The sequence below is a fragment of the Balaenoptera musculus genome, chromosome 11 (genome assembly GCF_009873245.2).
Source record: "Balaenoptera musculus isolate JJ_BM4_2016_0621 chromosome 11, mBalMus1.pri.v3, whole genome shotgun sequence".
NCBI lineage: Eukaryota > Metazoa > Chordata > Mammalia > Artiodactyla > Balaenopteridae > Balaenoptera > Balaenoptera musculus.
In genome coordinates, this window is record NC_045795.1 from 62,770,303 (window position 1) to 62,789,054 (window position 18,752).

Here is an 18,752-nt window from a genome sequence, read left to right on the forward strand (position 1 = left end):
GAGCAGACCCCGCCCCCGGGGCCGTAGCGCCTTTAAGGTCCGCCTCGCTTCAGACCAGATGCCTGTGACCTAGTCTCCTCGGAGCGCTGCCCCGCCCGCACCGCCCGCAGGCCCGCCGCCGCCGCCGGCCACCTACCAGCACCAGGGCGATGCAGTCGTCAGTGGTGGAGGCCGTGGCGCAGGCCACGCTCTGGCTGCTCTGGAGGCTCCACTGCTGGCACTTGCGCTGCTCCTCAGGTCCCACCGCGCACCACACGACCCGCGCGCGCCGCGCCTCCACCTCCGCTGCAGCTGCCCGGGGACATGGCGGTCGGCAGGGGCCCTGAGCCCAGCGAGGGACACCCAGGCCCGCTGACCTCCCTGGAGCGCGTGCTCCACTCAGAGCGCCCTTCCTGCCCCGACGCTCCCTGGGCGGGAGCTACTTCCTCCAGAGAAGAGTGGAATCAGACACCTGCGCCTCTTCCCATCCACGTGCTCCTCTGCCCCCTCCACTCTCAGCTCCCCAAACCCTTCTTCAGGCATAGCCCTCCTTGTGTCTCATTTCTGTTCCTTTGGAGGCTTCCCCAGCTTCTAATCCACCCTTCAAGCTTTAGTGTAATGAGAGAGATACCGAGATATTGCCTAATATCTCTGTCCTACGGGATAAAAGCTCCAGGACACAGAAACAGTGGCAGCCCCAAGAGGTGGCCTAGGGGACCTTGAGCCCTGTCCTGACTTCCCCTAAGGCAGGCAGTCACCACCACTGACAACAGCGCAGCTTCCCAGTTCACCCAGACTCCATCTGAAGCCTCCAGTGGAGAAGGAGCCATGGCTGAGCTGGCCCAATGTGGTATCCCAGCCAAGTTCAGGGCCCAGGCACTGGGCCGTGTCCCACCAGGCCTCTGGATTTATCCCAGGAGGGGCCCTGGCTCTCTTGGTTCATGTTCATACTTCTCACTTCCTGGGAGGCAAACTGACTGTTCCGTCAGGGCTGAGGAGCCTGACGCACACAGAGGCCTGTGGCAGTATTATCAGGAGGCAGCACATTCCTTTGGAGACACTTTTCACCTGACTTGGTCCACAGAAGGTGGTCACACTCACATCAAACCTACCATGGTGAAGACCTCCAGTGGCTGGGAGATGGCCAAGTGACCACTACAGAGCAGGGCCAAGCTGCCCATGGGGTGGGGGTGAGGTGCTCCCCGAAGGCCTCACCCATGGCTCACCACCCACACCAGCCTGCCCTTGGGGCCTGCCTGGTCCTCACTCACTTTCCCTCAGGCCCTGCAATGCGGTGAGGTAGCGGAAGCCCAGGTACAGTCCAGAATCTATCTTTGAGGGGATCCTCAAAAACCCAAGGGCAGAGTCTTTGAACAGCAGGTCCTTCTGCCCACGAGGAGAGCCAAAGAGCTGGAACCCCTGTACACTGCTTTTTCCAAACTTCTCCTAATTAAGGGAAAAGAGAATTATGATGTCAGTGGTAAATAGGAAACAAAAACATGATGTTGAAAAAGAATATCTGGAACTTAGGGATGATTCTGAGAGGAGGAACCTTGGTTGACTTCCTCCCATAGAGGGACTCAAGCCATCCCTGTGACATAGCTCAGTTATGGCTTCATCTTTAAAAAGCTGCTGGGTTCCAAGCACCTTAGAGTCCTGAGAATATTGCATTGTCCTCCCCCTGCTTCTACTCCAGCCCATGAGACACCGCCAGTCCGTAATGCTAGAAGGGGCTTCATTGTTCCTGCTGCGTGGAGTGTGGCCTAGAGACAGGCAAGCCACTGCATCTGTGCAGTGAGGCTACAGAGGGCTTCTAGAGTGGCGGGAAGTTAGGGAAGGAAGGAAGGAAACCTCCCCACCACCAAATCCAAGCAGGTTGGGGGTACTCTGGGTGGGGATACCTGTGCCTTGTGGAGAAGCTTCCAGATCAAGTCCTCCTTGCCATCCACACTTCGGGCCACAACAGCATGAGAAGGGATCTGGGCTAGGTGGCACTCCTTGAATGCATCCACTGGCTTCCGAGTATTGTTTGGGCAGAGCAGCTCATACTGGTCCCTGTCAGCCTTCTCTGGCAGGTTCTCTAGGGAAAGAGGGAGGTGGAGGGGAGCCCAGATGAGGCAACCCCAGGCAGTAGCCATGAGCTGTAGTCCCCCTTCCCCCATAGAATTTCAGCTGGAGGAGACATCTTACACAGTTGACAAAACTGGGGATCAGAAAGGCAGTGGATTGCTCCAGAATACCCAGAAAGGTAAAGACAGTGCCCAAAAAGCATTAGGGGTAAGCCCATGTTCCTCTGATTGGATCATACAGGCCCTGGGGTTGCTGCAACTCCTGCCTGGCAAGCCAAGGAGGCTGAACCAGACCCATCTGTTTCCACGGCAACTCCACCTAGAAAAGGGTCACATGATGGAGACAAGCCCAGGGGGCCAGCCAGGGGCTGCTGCCTTACCCACATCTCTAGCAAGAATAAAAACAAGAAAAATTTTAAAGCAAGAAATACAGTTGAGCCACTTCTCAACACTTGGGTGTATCAAAAGAAGAGAAAATATTATTTTTATGAGTGAGTTCATCCCAATTTGGAACTGTTAATCTGTAGCACAAGTAAATTGCTTCAGAATACATAAAGTGACGGAAACTGACCCAAGTTGTTTTATGAGCTTAGTATAATCTTGATCTCAAAATCAGAGAAAGAAGTGCAGGAGGGAATAATTACAGACCTATTTTACTTATGAACATAAACACAAAAATCTAAAATAATTAGCGAACTCAATATAACAGAGTATTTTAAAACTAATAGATCAGGATTAAGGTTTATCAGTTTATTCCATTCACAAAAGAATGGCTGAATGTCAAAGAAGCTAAAGTAATTCATGACAAGAATGCGTTAAAGGAAAATCGTGAGACCATCTTAATCCTAATAGGTGCAGAAAAAGCATTTACATGTTCAACATCTATATGTGCTTTTTTTTTTTTTTTTAGTTTTGGAAAACTAGTAACATAGAGAATTTGGCAAAGGTATTAAACTTGATAAATGCCACTTATCAAAATATCTACAGCAAAATCATACTAAAAGAAGAAAATTTAAACAGTCTTCAAAATCAGGAACAAGGCAAAGATGTCAGCTGTCACGTTGCCAACACAATATCAGACGACCTGGATTTCACAATTTACGAAAGAAATAAGAGATATAAACACTGGGAAAAAGACAAACTCTAATTTTTTAAAGATGAGGTACTCACCTACATAGAAAAGCCAGTGAAACCAAGAAAAAACTAATAAAACTAACAAGAGAGTCCAGCAAGGCAACACTACAAAAATCAAGTGTTACTCTCGTTAGCAATAATAAGACAGAAACTAATACAGAATATGATACTATAATAGCAACTAAAACCATTAAATAGCTGGTAATTAGCCTCATTAAACAATGCAGGAAGGAGTTCCCTGTGGGCCTAGGGGTTAGGATTCGGTGCTTTCACTGCCGTGGCCTGGGTTCAATCCCTGGTTGGAGAACTGAGATCCGGCAAGCCATGCTGCGCAGCCAAAATAAAACAGAAACAAAAACAAACAATGCAGGAGACCAAGAGAAAAATGTTAAGTTCTATAAGTTCTATTAAGGGACATAAAAAGAGGTGTGATCAAAAGGGAGAGATTTATCATGATCAGGGATTGGACAGTTTGACATAAATATGTCAATTTTTCATGAATCAATTTAAATTCAATACAATTCTACTTAAAGTATGATGTTTTTAGAAATTCAACAAAATAATTCTAAAATTTTAGTTAGAAAATAAATAGCAAAGTGTTGGGGGAAGGTGCTTGCGTGCACACTCTCTCCCCAGACCCCCACAAGCTATTAAGAACCACTACAAGCCAGAGTAATAAAAGCAGAAAAATACAAATAGACAAATGAAACAAAATAGCTCAGAAACTGATCCATGATTATAAACAAGCTTGATGTATAGGAGGCTCCACATATCAGCAGGAAAAGGGTGGAACTTTTTACAGCCGTTACTGTAAGGAAAATGGTCTCACTCTAAAGGGGAAAAATGCTGAAGCTAAATCCATACCTGATTTCCTAGGTAGAGTACGTATGAACAAACAAGTGTGTGTTAGGGAGGGGAGTCTATAAATCTTATTGTAGAAAATCTTTATGATTTGGAGGGAAGAGGGCATCTTTAAAAGTCCCCAAAACACAGACCAGCAGGGCAAAAGTGACCAATTTGACCTTATCAATATCAAGGGCTTCTGTTCAACAAAGGTGCTACTGACAGATTTTTTGACTGAGAAAAGATTTTCCTAAAGTCTAGAACCAACAATGGCTGGATATCTAGAGAGAAGGAATGCCTAGCCTTGAATCAAAATTATGAAGAAACAGACATGAAAATCAAGAGGAAAATAGTCAAAGATCATAAAAGAAGAAAGGGAAGCCCAAACTACTAGCAAATATATTGAGATGATCAAACTCACTAGACGTCAGAGAAATGCAAAATAAACCAACAATGACATATCTATTGCTTTACAACCATAGATAATAAAATGTGATGTGTGTGGACTTCCCTGGTGGCGCAGTGGGTAAGAACCCGCTTGCCAGTGCAGGGGACACGGGTTTGATCCTTGGTCCGGGAAGATCCCACATGCCGCGGAGCAACTAAGCCCATGTGCTTAGTTGCAACAACTACTGAGCCTGTGCTCTAGAGCCCGCGAGCCACAACTACTCAGCCCGCACACTGCAACTACTGAAGCCCACACGCGTAGAGCCCGTGCTCCACAACAAGAGAAGCCAACACGATGAGAAGCCCGGGCACCGCAACGAAGAGTAGCTCCCGCTTGCTGCAACTAGAGAACGCCCGCACGCATCGACGAAGACCCAGTGCAGCCAAAAAAAAAAAAAAAAAAAAAGTGATGGGTGCTTTCCATGGAGCATTTCTCATCTATTAGAACCACTGAACCAGACAAGTACAACGACACGGATAAATCTCCAAAACAAAATGCTGAGTGGAAAACCTTGATCACATCATGATCGATAATGATCAGTAAAGCTTCTGTGAGCTTAGAATCCAGAAACACAAACCAGCACTACACATTTTGCAAGACCACATATATCTCGGAGGACACGTGTCAAATACGTTGGCATGGGCGTCTTTGAGGCGGAAGAGAAAGACAGCAGGCATGGGAGATTTGAAGAAAACTGATCGTTTAAAATATAAAATAACATAAAATAAGAGCTATGCTCTGTAGGGAACCTTGATGATCGTGTGCCAGGAAGTGAGGAGTCAAATTAGCTCACTACTTGGAATTACAATAAAATGAAATGAAATAAAATAAGGAAAGAAGAGGAAAGGAGGCAGTACCCGTGGCTCTTCCTCCTCTTACCAAACACTGTACTGTCTTTGACGAAAGCCACATCTCCAGCCCCGTCTTGCAGACACCTGGGGGATGAGAAAGCCCCAGAAGGGTCAGCACAGAGCGGCCCTCCCCGACTTCTTCCTTATGCCTCCCTGTGGAACAGGGTCCTGGGGATTGTCTTCTGTGGGCTCCTGATCTGTGGAGGGCAGGGCCTTCAGGCTTTGGGGCATCCCCACTGGGAAGGCTTCAGGGGTCACCTCCAGGTGAATTCTGAGGAAGAAGGGCTCAGGTGCTGGCCGGAGACCCCTGCTTTCTGCTTTAAGGGCTGAGAGGGCAAAACTTTGTCCTTCTATGTAAAAGAGTTTCGAGCCTCTACACCAGGGGGTAAAAGTAGTGTGTCCTTGGCCATGTAGCTTTTTTCTCCCAGGACTAAGTGGCAGATGTGCCCTGGCCAGCGGAGAAGCAAGGAGGCCTCCCGGCGCAAAACGCCTGAGTCCGAGAGGCAGATGGGGGAACAGGAGCAGCGTCAGTTGGGTGGGGGGTTTGCAGAGAGGGGATGGGGCCGGTCAGTCAGGCGGAGCCCACCGCCTCCTGGCTCCGGGACAGGCCAGGCTGTCCTGCCTGGCCAGGAGCCTGGGACTGGTCTTCTCATGACAAGACTCCTTCAGTCCCTCTGTGGTTATGGAGGGGACAGAGTCAGCAGGAGGAGCCCAGGACAACAGAGGGACAAAGCCCGATTCAGGGCTCTCTGGGGAGACAGAAGGGGCCGCTGGCCAGGTGGCTGTTCATGGGGCTGGTGCAGAGGTAAGAGGGCACATGTCGGGCCTGAGGGGCTAGAGGGGAAAGTGCACTGGGAAGGTGCACTGGGCACCCTCTTCGGACTCAGTTTCTCTGTCTGCACAGCAGTAGGACTGGACCTCCTCGATGGTCCCCACTAGCTGACTGAGCTCTGTTTGGGATCAGAGAAAGCGCTTCCTAGCCGGAGGACATGTGGGCCACTGGGGAGAAGAGGACAGTCTCACTCACTTGAAGGCACCAGAATAGCCAAAATATGGTTCCTGGGAGGAGCAGGCACATTTATTTCCCCCTGTCCCTGTGCACAGTTGACAGAGGTTGGGGTACTCTTTTCCATCCACGCAGGGAACACAGCTGGCAGAGAAGAATTTGGCCACAGCTGTGGAACAGAGAGAAATGAACCAGAGTGTGAGCCCACCGGGCCACAGCCAGTGGCACCCCCCAGTGTGCGCTCCCTCCACCCCTGCCTGGCAGCCTTTGCAAAGCTAGGAGCTCAGAGAGATGTACTTTGGCTGAGAACAGATTCACCTGCCACCTCCCAGGGCTGCTGATGAGGGTAGACCTGCCCCTGCAGGTTTCACATCAGTTAACTTCACCCCTGCCTTGGAGTCATCCCACATGTTCACCTGGGCCATCCCGAAGGGGCTTGTGTATGTGCCACTGGAGTAGAGACCCCAGCCTGAGATCACCCCCAACCCCCCTCCCCCAGCCATCTTACCTTTCTGGAGGGGCTCAGGTGGCCCTGTCCAGTTCAAGAACGGGCGAAGTATCCCCATAGGGATGTTCCACCCGGCGGACCTGCCAAGGCCCGTGTGGCAGGACTTCCGGCCTTGTAGCTGGTTCAGCTGAAAGTTGCTGCCCTTCTTCACTACAGCCACGGCATAATACTGGGTTTGGGGCTCTGCTAAAGGGCAGAAAGAATCGAGAGCTCTTAGCCTGGACCGGAGGGAGAGAAACAGCCCACCCTGACCAAGCCCCCAGTGGGAAGGGGAATGTGTGCTGCCGTTTCATCTGGTCACCGCAGCCCAGAGCCTGCTCTGTTTCCCCGGTGGGTCAGCGACCGGCCCAAAGAGCCCAGGGACTCCGTTCCCTGTAAGTGTGATGCTGCCCGAGACACCACCTCTGTGCCTCATCCGCTCTGACTCCACGGAGCCCAGGGCCCAGGCCACCCCAACTTCTGGGTCCCCAGGGACAACTCACCCTTTTCCGTCCCGTAGACCTCCGCCGCTACCGGCCGCAGTTTGTAGGGGTCCAGGCCTGCCTCAAACACCAAACCACCATCCAGGGTCACAGCATCTGCCTTTTTTGCCTGAAAGCAGAGGCCAGACCGGCTTCAGGAGAAAACCCGCCCTAAGCCACGCAAGTGAACTTCAGAAGGTCAAAAGGCTCCATGGCTGGAAGGCTCTTCCAAAGGGTCAGCTTTCAGTCACGTCCTCGCAGGTGCCATGAGAGCTGGCACAAGCCCAAGGCCCCTCTTCTTTGGGTAATGAGCCCCAGCGGAACTGCTTTAACTCCTGAGGCTGGCGGGTGGCCGCTTTTTCACGTGGCTTAGATCTCTCCGCGGATCGCAACCTTCGCGGTCATTTATATTAAAAGTTGTTCTAGATGCTTTCTCCCCTGTTTTTTGCTCTATATTTATTTCTTTTAAGTTCTTGTTTATTGAATAGAAATTTTAACTCTTAATATATCTTAAACTTATCATAATAATAAACCATGTTCATTCTCTTTGGCATATTACTCCTCATATGCTTACCTATTTCTCATATTTGCAACCTGGTATAGATAATATTTTGCGGACTGTTCTATTCGTCTAAAACTGACTACATTTTCTTACCTCTGTAGTGCCTTTATTGATTTTATTGACTTCATGATATTTTATTATAAATGTGGCTGTTCCATAATTTATTACGCTAAATTTAAAAAATTCCCTCCAATGTTCACCACTTGGGTTCCTTCTAACTCTTTGCTGTTAAAACTGTACTTTTACGGACAGCTTTGTCCTCATAGCTTGTTTTTCCTTCTGATGACCTGTTGCCTTCGGATAGGCATCTGAGGGTGGGATCACCCAGACAATAGGCATTTTATCATCAAGGCCTTGGCTGTCATTGCCATTCTGCTTTCCAGCTGATTCCTTTCTGATTTGGAATGCCACTCACTATGAAGATCAATTTCACTATAGAATCACCAGTGGGACAGGGTTTCATTTTATTAAGGGTTATTATTTAGGAAATGCAAGTGCTAACAAATTGCTTAGATTTGTATTTCTCTTGATTATTAAGGGGAACATTTTCATTATGAACTCCATCTCCTCATATTGTTTTTCTTATATGATCCTACGTTTCTTACCAATTGACTTAGTTCTTTATAGAGTGTAAATAGCAGTCACTTGTCAGAGCTGTTGCATATTCCCTCTGGTGCTTTCAAATTTTTTGCTTATTCACAATTTCTGTGGCCATCCCAGTTTCCCTACACATGGTTCTCCACTTCAGAATGTTCATTTCTGCTTTCAAAATAGCATTGTGTCCTATGAGAGAGGATGGCTCCCAGCTTACAGGTGTCCAGGAAGAAGAACAGAGGGAGCAGGGAGAGCACATATTCTATTGCACTCGGATCCTGTCCCTTTCAGTCTGGTCCCACCCAACCTATGGCATGGACTTACTGCAATGGCCTGGATACATTCAAAGCGAGAGGTCCTCCTCACACAGGTGACAGAGGGAGTACCCAGTTTTTTCATCCTCCGTTGCCATCGGTAGCATTTTAACCACTCTGGTTGTGATATGGCGCACCATCGAACATTTTTCTTAGGGACAGCCAGACACAGTCCTGGGAGAAAGAGGCCGAGGAGTGAGGGCTCCACCACTGCCCATGGAAGAGACCGCCTCACCCTCTCATGGAGTTGTCCTCCCCTTCCCTCTCCATTCTGTGGCTAAGTCAGGCCACTCTCCTCAAATGGAGGTGTCTTGCTAGCCTAATGACAACACCATGCTGGCCAGAGGGCTGTAATTCTCAACAACTTAGAGGAGACAATCTGGATTGTCTCTCTGGATTCTTTGCCCTCCTATGACTGACATACTTCCTATTCCCTGGAAAAAAAACAATGATGCTGCCTTCTATCAGTTTATGGGGTTTTTCCACCTGCTTTCTCCCCCTGGAACCTGGGAGGCAGGCAGGGAAGGGATTATTACTCCTGTGTTTCTGGTGTGGAATCTGACTCTTGAGGACACTGAGTGATGGCTGCTCAGCAGTGGCAGCGCCCCACCTGGAATCTGGGTCTCTCTAGATTGTTGTGGCTACGAGCATCTCCCAGAGGATGCCAAAGGAACAAAGGAAAATACACCGCACCCCTTGTCAGTAGCTGCAGTAGGTGTTGTCAGTTTGGGTCAGTTTGCCTGAGTTATCACCATTCACCACTGTATCAGAGAGAGGACTCTTATGGGGGGATGGAAATGTTCTAAAACTGATTTACCGTGATGGTTGCACCACTTGGTAAAATTACTAAAAATCGTTAAATTGTACACGTTAAATAGGTGAATTTTATGATATGTAAAATATACCTCAGTAAAGCTGTTACCAAAAACAAAAACAAAACAAAAAACTCTTGGTTGCAAAAGCCACCTCCCCTTTAGGATGTGCTTTGGGGTGGACCATTCAGCCCTCTGCCACCTCCTATTCATGAGCCGTCCCCTGCGCAGTCAGACCCACCAGGGTATTGAGACACCCGCCAAGGGTGTGGCTGCCACACCCTTCCTCCACCAGCCATCATCCCAGGGAAATCTCTGGGGGTGTGATCTATCCTTGGAAACCTTCCTGGAACGGTCCTGAAGTGAGAATTAGCCTTATCAGATTCAGCCATTTGTGACCCAATAGCATTTCCTGGATGCCCTCTGTATACACAGCACTGAGTGATATGCAGAGGAACGTGCAAGCAGACAGCACCAGCTCTCATCTCCCATCTGGAGAGGCAAAAGCCCAAAAAGAGGACGCTAAGTATGATGAATGTTCTAGAAGAGAACAAATACCAAGCCAGGAGTGACGTCCCCATGACCTCAGCCAATAATGGGGGGGCGGGGGGGCATTCCAAGAGGTGGGAACAATGGGCCACGTGCACAACGACGGTTGCAAGCACATTCTACGCAGGTCTTTACTCAGCCCTTCATGTGTTCTGTCTCCTTCAACCCTCCCAGCCCCTCTTTATTGTGAGTTTTGCCAATATCCGCATTTTCCAGGTGATGAAACAGTGGCTTGAACTAGTTATGTGGCTTGCCCACGGTTTCACAACTAATAAGTTAGGATCTAGGATTTGAACCTAGGCAGTCAGACACCAAACCCCCTGCCTATTTAGGCTAACTGGGTTAGAGACGGGCTGCCATGGAGATGGGGCTGGTAAAGTGTTTGGGGTCAGATCATGGAGAGCCTCCAGTGCTGGCCCAAGAAAGTCTTATTGGGAAGCAGTGGAGCAGTGACTCTGGGAGGGCAGGGACAGGTGGACTGAAGCCTGGGAACCAGGCAGAAAGGCATTGAGAATGGAGAACAGGGCAGAAATAAGGCGTTGGTGTCAAAAGTTAGCTTAGTAATAGATGGGACCTGTGGGTGAAGGGAGAGAGCCAAACGAAGACCATGTCTCAAGCTGGGGGGAGGGCGTGAGCAGGGGCAGGAATGGGAACCTGGGGGAGAGCTCGTTTGCTCCCCTGGGAGGGGATGAACCAAGATACTAAAGCATCACTGAGAGGTTTTCTGAGATCCACAGTCCGCAGCCCCCCAAACACCGGGGCTGGGTGCAGAACACGGCATTCTGCTCATCCCCTCCACAGCTCCCACCGGCCAGCTCTGAAGCTATGTGTCCCTCTCAAGACAAAATGCTCCCTGAAGCAGGTCTGGGTCTGGCCCCTCCTGTATCCCCAGCCCTGCTCCTGATCTGTCTCAGCCACTCAGATGCTGCCCACCTGAGCCTCGATGGAACCTTCCTGAAAGTACAAATCCTCAGATTCCTTCTGTGCAGACATACAGTGCCCCGGTCTCAAAGGCAGGGGCTGGGATGGAGTTACTCTCCCCACCCCACCCAGCCTTTGCCAGCCAGGACACCCAGGAGGAGCAGGGCAGGAATCCCCTAGGGCAGCTGCCACTCCTTCCGCTGGGTAGGACAAGGGATTCCGTGACACTTTGGGACATTGGCCACCATCCCGTGGACTGCAGGATTTAAACTGCAGACCTCTGTGGGGGCCAAGACAACCAAAGATTCAAGTGAAAATGGAACCCAGTGGTGCAACTCTGAGCCAGAATCCAGACCACCACCCGTGACCACCTCTAGGAAAGCAAGGCTTCCTACCCCTCGGGCCTCTCCCAGGTGGCCCTGACCCTGTGCTGTGGGCCCAGCAGACCACGTGTCAGGGAGCAGAGGGGAAGTTGGTCCTGAGCGGTTGGTCCTGGCTAGGCCAATCCTGCCTTAGAGAAGAGAGAAATAACCAATACCCATGGGAAGGAATTTGGAGAAGGGGACCAGAAAAGACAGGGACAGGTTTGGGGGCATAAGCTCATTGCTATCCTTTAGCCATCCCTTTTCATCCAGGAAGCTCCCAGCCCAGCGTAGATGCCCTAGGACAGGAGGAGGCTGCACTGGGCTGTCGCCGGGGGGGAGGGGGTGACGCCTGGGCTTTCACTCTGAGCCCCATGCACACACACTGCCTAGGTGCTGACGCCCTCGAGCCCTTACCGCTGCTGCCCTGGACCCTCCCCCTCCACTGCAGGAAGCCCTGCCCTCACATTTACATCACTAATGTCCGTCATAGGTGAGTGTCCTCGGAGCACCCCAGAAATTATTTCAGATACTTGGGTACGGAACTAACAATTGTTTAGTCCCTTCTATTTAGTCCCCTTCTAGTCCTGGCACATTAAAAACCAGAAACCGATCACTTCTCTCACACCCTCTGGCAGAAGGGTCCCATCAGCAGGGTCTGTGCCACCACCCCTGACCTTCTGCAGTGGGAGGCTTGTGTACACCTTTGCCTACCACAGAGCAGGTGGCCCCTGCCCCCTCCTCACAGCTGTGTGGGAAGAGGACTGGACCATTTTTAAATGAAACTAAGGTTCAGAAAGACTCTCTCTTGCCCAAGTTACATAGTCCTTGCAGGAGCTGGGATCCCATCTCCAGTCTCCTGTGTGTCTTGGGCAAGTCACTCACCCTCTCTGAGTCTCATTTCCCCCCCCCCCCCCATGTATACGCATGTAACAGTACTATGGGTAGGACAAAATGGGACACGGACCTGGAAGACCCTTCGGGGAGCTCTGCCAGCTCTAGGGAGAGGACCCCACCTGCTTCGCGGAGCCCTGCTCGGGCCCCTCCCCAGGCGAGTGGGCGGGAGCCGGCCCACTCCCGGGCTCCGCCCCCGCTGCAGGCGCTGGTGCCAACCTGGCGGTGCGCGGGACCGGGACGCGCACACTGAGGGGCCAGGGGACCCGGACGCCCACCCGGAGTGGCGTGCCCCCAGGTACCCGCACTCACCAAGGGCCCCAAGGGACAGCAGGGCGGGGAAGAAGAGCTTCATGTCTGGGCTCTTGAGGCGACTCCGGGGAACGAAGGCTCTGCCACCTGCGCTCGCTCTGCACCTGTTTATCCAGCGCTTGGTGACCTCACGAGGTTAGCCACGCCCTGTGGCCCAATAAGCGCCCCCCGCCTCCCCCCCTCCCCCCTCCCCCCTCCCCAGGTCTACTAGTTCCTTGAAGGGAAGCACCAGCGGGGAGAGGACAGAGGAAGCCGGAATAGTGCCTGGGCTGGGTTTGGCACACCCGAGAGGATACCCAGCCCACACCCACCTCTCATGTCTGCCCTGGTGCTGCCTGGATTTGGGATGTTTTTCGTCTCCCACTAGTCTGCAGCCCCTGGGGAGTGGCAGCCCCTAAGTTTTGCCCTCCCTCTGGTCTCAGTGCTTCCTAGAGAGTGGGACACAGAGGAGCGGTCCTAAGGTGAATCTTTGTGGATCATCTTGACTGTACAGATGGTACCTAAAGTGCTCGGGAGCCAGTTAGGGCAGAAGGATACCCCTCCGTCTGCACGCGGCAGCCAGCCCAGCGTTCGAAAGAGGACTCGCTGCCTGGCCCGAGGTCCGCAGCAGGCTGGCACAGCTAGCAGAGGTAACAGAGGCTGCCCATTGTCTGACCCAGGCTGCCCATGGGGCCCTCCTGGCCCTATTGAGACCACAATACAACTCCCAGAAAACAGAGCCAGAGGCCTCAGTGACCAACAGCTGTCTCCCGGTTCCCTCATTTACCGATGTAAAGGATATCCTACCACTTGTTTTGTTTTTGTTTTGTTTTGTGGCAGTATGAGATGGGAGATGGGAATCTCATTTTGATAAATGTCCTATTTTGTCCTCAGTACACAAGCTGACCCTATTTCAGGAAGCTGGTTTTAAATTCTAAAACTAGAATTCTGCTTCTACATCTTTTAAATACACTCCCCTGATGCACAACGGTTCACATACAGGGGTCTCCAGTGCAGCCCTGCTTATCATTCACTGATTGCAAGCAAACTAAATGTCCATCACGGTGTGTGTTGGGGGGCGTGTCACACAGAGCAGGGGTCCCCGACCCCCAGGCCGCGGACAAGTACTGGTCCGTAGCCTGTTAGGAACTGGGCCGCATGGCAGGAGGTGAGCAGCGGGCAAGTGAGCAAAGCTTCATCTGCTGCTCCCCATCACTCCCCATTGCTCGCATTACCGCCTGAACAGTATCCCTGCACCAGCACCCCCCTGCCCCGTTCCATGAAAAAATTGTCTTCCACGAAACTGGTCCCTGGTGCCAAAAAGGTTGGGGACCGCTGACATAGAGCATGGTGCTGTGCCTACAGTGGGACACACTGGAGGCCCCAGAAAGAGCAGGCCACCCTGCATGTATTGGTGTGAACTTAGCTCCAGGAGATGCTAAGTGAAGAAGTCAGGTACTAACAATGAGGGAAATCGCAGGTCATCTAAACATTCCCTCTAGTGTTTAGTCTGGACAATATGTTATTCTGAAATCTGCTCGTCCTGAAAAGCTGGTCTTGAGTCTTTGCTTAGACTACTTGGTACAAAAAGCATTTCTTGGAGCAGAGGGGCAAGACCTAGGGAGACAGCGCTGTTGAGAGTGGGCATGTGGCGAGTAGCACTTGGCCATGGAGAAGCAGAGCCAGCCCAAGTCTTTGAGGCCCTCAAGGAGGCTGTGGGGCCCTTCTGTCTTGGGTGTGGATCCTGCTAAGGCACGAGAGTGGTGTCTGACCAGGGATCCTGCTTGATGGGCACGAGAGTGGGGTCCAAGGTTCAGCACTAGAATCACCAGCCAGGCTTTGGGGTGACAGATCCAGGGTCTCTCATTGTTTGGAAATATAGTGTCGCAACATTAAAAGTTGCTTTCATCAATAATTGCAATAAGCTGTTTCAAAAATAATGAAGTAATACAAAATTGGCTAGTTCTCAGGAGCACTGAAACATCTTTTCCCGTAAATTAGCAATTTGGCTTTGCCTTTCCATGATTATAAAAGAATCAAGAAATGTCACAACCCATGTCTGTATCTCCAAGTGCAAATTAGAAAAAGGATGTGCTGGGAGGTCAGAGGCTTCTAGATCCTCTTATGTCTGCTGGCAGGAACACAGAGAACCTGGGGCCAAAACCGAAAGGCTGAGCTTAAGGGCCGCCCAGGAGGCAGGACTGCGGGTAGGCAACAGGGCATGCTGTGTCTTCAGGGAATGGCCCAGCCTCAGGGCAGGGATGTGCTCAGCTGAACATCTGTAGAGCAGCCCCCAGGCCATCTGCAGGGGAAGCTGATGAAGGGGGTGGGCCTGCCCAGAAGACAAAGTTCAACTGATCTGTTATCAACATTCATTCATTCACTCTTTCATGCCAGAACTGGTGGGTGCCATGAGGGACACAGAGAAGAGGGGTCCGTCCTTGCCCACAGGAGCTCACGGCACAACGGGGGACAGGGATAGGCACAGGCCACCTGGAAAGAGGCAAGGCAGCATAAACAGAGTGAGGGTGGAAGCCAAAGGAGGACTGACTGACCAGTTCCCATCATGAGGGTCCCAGAAGACTTTGAAGAAGAGCATTTGACCTGGGTACCTGAAGGAAAGGTAGGGTTTCTACAAAGAGAATTTCAGGTAGAGGAAATAGCCAAGTAAAGTCTCGGGAGCGTGGATTCGGTGACCTGGAGGAACAATAAAAAGTCGCTGCGGGCTTTCTGGCCTGGAACGCTTATTGAAGAAGGATTAACAAAGTCACCTCCTCCATCCTCAGCTCCACACAGGTGTCTCTGTGCCCCTGGACAGCTCTTCCTGCGGGTCCTGCAAGCACTACAGTCAATGCATCTAAAATGGAACTCCTCTGCTCCCTCCAGCCCTGCATCTCCGCTCATATTTTCCTACCATTTTCCACCAAACCCACCAAAGAGCCTCGGAGTCCTCCTCAAATCCTCTGGCCAGGTAGCCCTACATGTGTGCCGGGCACTTAATGATCAACATTGGTTGAATGGATGAGTGAATGAGTGAGGAGGAAGGACAGAGCAGGGCAAAAGATCCTGCTTGCAATCTGTCAGATCTGAAAGACAGTAAGAGCCTGGTCTGGCTATGCCGGTCGCCCAAGAGCCTGTGTGTCTGGAGTCATCAATTTACCCATTAATTCAACATCCATCTATGGGGCACCTCTGATGTGCCAGGAGCTGGGCCAGATCTTGAAAAGCCTGCAGGGAAGTAGGACGCAGGTTTCTAGATGCTGAGACGGTAGCATGGCATGAATATAAGGAATGCAAAGAAGGTGGATGTGGTACAAACCCGAGTGTAATGGCAGGAGCTGGCGTTTCACAGGCAGGCGAGGGAGGCTCTTCCCCAAGGACCCCACCCTCTCTCCACTCCCGAGATTCACACAGCGACCCTTTGCCGGGCCAAGCTAAGCCCTCCCCACAAATGGGCAGCAAACCCCACACCCTGCCCTCTATGGAGTCCTCCAGCTTCAACCCCCGAGAGAAGTGTTGGAAGGAAATGAGGGATCTGGGCAGAATCGGCTCCAGATGGAATAATGGAAAAAAGGAGTTCCCAAGACATCCAGTCACGTGGGGGCTTCCAGGCTGGCTGACAGGAGATGAAGGCCTTGTTTCCTGCCCCTGCCAGTGGTGTGAGGTTACTGGCTTGGTAGAGAGCCACTTGTTAAATATTTAGGGATGTTGTGGTGGTTTGTTAAACCATTGGTAGCTTGGAATCAGTCATGGTGGGAATATTTACACCATGGAAATTAGCCATTTTTCCTTCCAAGAAATCATGTCATTTTTCCTTCCAAGAAAGCCAGTTTACAGCACACCTCTGCCTATGTTTGTCATTATTTGGAGGCATGCAGTGCCCGTGTGTGTGTGTGTGAGGGGGTGGGGGCATCCCAGGAGAGAGAAGATAATAATCCTTAGCGTTTAGATGGCACTTTCAACTCCGAACAGAGCTGTCAGTCACTTTGTGTCTCCTGTGACTCTAACAATAGCTCTCTGAGGTAAGAAAGTCACTGTTTCTGCTCTAAAAAGAGGGAAACTGAGGGTTGCCTGTGGTTACGCAGTGAGTGAGATATGGAGACCAAATGACTAACCCCGAGTCTCCCGTTAGGCCCGCAGCCAGGCGCGCTCTTTTCCACTGGGCCCAGAACTCTCTGAGAGCGGCAGATACAGAGACTGGGGCCCAGGGATGGCCTCCGCTCTTGACCTCAGCGGCAGTATTGGACCCTCCTGTGGATCAGGCACTGTCCAGCCCCTTCACACATCAGCCATGGCCTCACAGAAGCACCGTGATGGCCTCATTAGACCTCATTCCAGACGAGGGGATTCAGGCAAAGTAGCTCGTCCACCGTCATGCAGCTAGAAATCTGTCACTGGCCCCTGACTCCTGTCCCATGATCTCTTATTGGTTTGGTCAATCCTGTGCTGACCACCCTGAGGAGAGATCAGGAAGTAAGCAAGAATGAGCAAGAGATGGATGGAGAGCTCCCTGCTTTCCAGCCAGCGTGATGACCGTGATTTCTGGAGCAAGGCCTTCGCTGGAGCTGGGCCCTTGCATAGAGCCGAAGGTCCCCGAGAGTCTTTGGACACGTCTGTGGGGTTTGGGGTGCCATCAGGAGGGAGCTCAGCTGAAGCGCAGTGGCAGGAAAACCGTGCTTTTGTGAACTAATAGGTCTTATTGCCAATTGTTGCCCAATTTACAAAGAACCCACAGAGACAGAGTTTCTATCTCCATGCACAAACTTCTTCCTCTTCCTCCTCCTCACCTACCCCTCCTCACAGTCAGGACCCTTGCCCCGCGGGGACCCTCTCCTCCCAGAGCCAGGCCCTCCCAGGGCCAGCACCCGCAGACCTGCTGAGGGACACTCTTCCCAGCAGTCGAAGGGGCAGTGGAAACACCCCAGGTTGGCCCAATTGCAAGATTTCAGTCTTGCTGGTCAGGGTGGCACCCCGTGTCCCGGCAGAAATCCAATTCCATGAGCACCTAATCATCACATCACTGAGATGAGAATGGGCAGCAGGCCAGGCCCGGGGAGAGTTTTCCAGGAAGGTGTCAGAGAAGGGCAGCCTGGACGATGGGGGAGGCTGGCCCAGGGCCAGCCATGCAAATTTCTTCCCAGAAGGAATGAGGCCCCTTGCCCAGGAAAATGCCCAGGCGGGAAGCACCTGAGCCCTGGGGGCCCTTTTGCTGCCCCTCGCCCAGGAAAATGCCCAGGCGGGAAGCACCTGAGCCCTGGGGGCCCTTTTGCTGCCCCTCTCCTGGGGCCACATTCTGGGAGGGAGGGTTTCTGCCCAGTGGCCTTCAGCATCTCAGCTCAGCTGGCCGGAGGCCTCCATGTCTGCTGCCTGCACCCCACGAGGGAAGGTCAGATGGGCTTTCGCTGAGAAGGAGCTTGAGATGGGTACTTAGAGGAACAAGGAACCACCGTTTTCCTCCGTTTCCCTGGGTGAGGCCGGTGCTCCGTCTCTCCAGCTCCTCTGGGCCAGGAGTGCTCAGCCCCCAGACCACTGCTCCAAGCGGGCTTCCCTTCCTCATCCCTCCATTCACTTCTTCCCTGGACAATCTGGCAGGCTGGAGGGCCCAGGGGAGATGTGGTTAGAAGCTCAGGAGGTGGGTTTGGACAATTGGGTTTCAACCTGCTCTACCCTAAACAGCCACCTGGACCTGAGCCAGTCTCTCAACCTTTCTAAGCCTCAGTTTCCCCAGGTGTAAAAAAGGGACACAAATAATACCCACCTCGTGAAGTGGGCAGAGTTCAAACCTGATGTTTGAGATGCACACACAGGCTCAGTACAGGCAAGCTATTGTCCATATTTGCAGACACTCATGAGCCCTCGCTGTGCGGGGCTCAGCTGGGCACAAGGGTACAAGGGGAGCAGAAGTGGCCGGGGGCACCTGGTCCAGCGGGAAGGGCTGTGTGTGCTGAGAGCCGCCTTCCAGTGTGTAGATTTACAGACAGAGGTGTCGCAGGGAGCTTTGACAGCAAAGGGAACAGCCCACCTGGGGTGGAGACAATGGCAGAGGTAGTTTTCCCACATGCCCCTCCTTATCACAGAACACATGGTTGCCCCAGGTGCCCCCATGTTCTAAAGTGTTCAGTCTTACCCTGTCCTGCTCTCCGGCCCCTTCTCC

The 18,752-nt window shown here is 51.8% G+C and overlaps 1 protein-coding gene across 4 annotated transcripts in view; it reads right to left on the reverse strand.

Moving 5' to 3' along the window:
- LTF (lactotransferrin) overlaps positions 1-18,752 on the reverse strand; it is a 51,859-nt gene that overhangs the window by 16,116 nt on the left and 16,991 nt on the right. For 2 of the 4 annotated variants that reach the window (XM_036869492.1, XM_036869491.1), the window contains exons 4-11: positions 8,780-8,943; positions 7,321-7,429; positions 6,839-7,024; positions 6,352-6,499; positions 5,353-5,408; positions 1,881-2,059; positions 1,251-1,425; positions 137-291 (exon numbers count right to left, since the gene is read on the reverse strand). In XM_036869492.1, the coding sequence (XP_036725387.1) occupies positions 137-291; positions 1,251-1,425; positions 1,881-2,059; positions 5,353-5,408; positions 6,352-6,499; positions 6,839-7,024; positions 7,321-7,429; positions 8,780-8,854 (1,083 nt within the window). In that variant the 5' untranslated portion in view covers positions 8,855-8,943. Of the gene's footprint in view, positions 1-136; positions 292-1,250; positions 1,426-1,880; positions 2,060-5,352; positions 5,409-6,351; positions 6,500-6,838; positions 7,025-7,320; positions 7,430-8,779; positions 8,944-12,619; positions 12,699-18,752 lie in introns of those variants that run through there. The other 2 variants (XM_036869490.1, XM_036869489.1) reach the window with 2 other exon arrangements.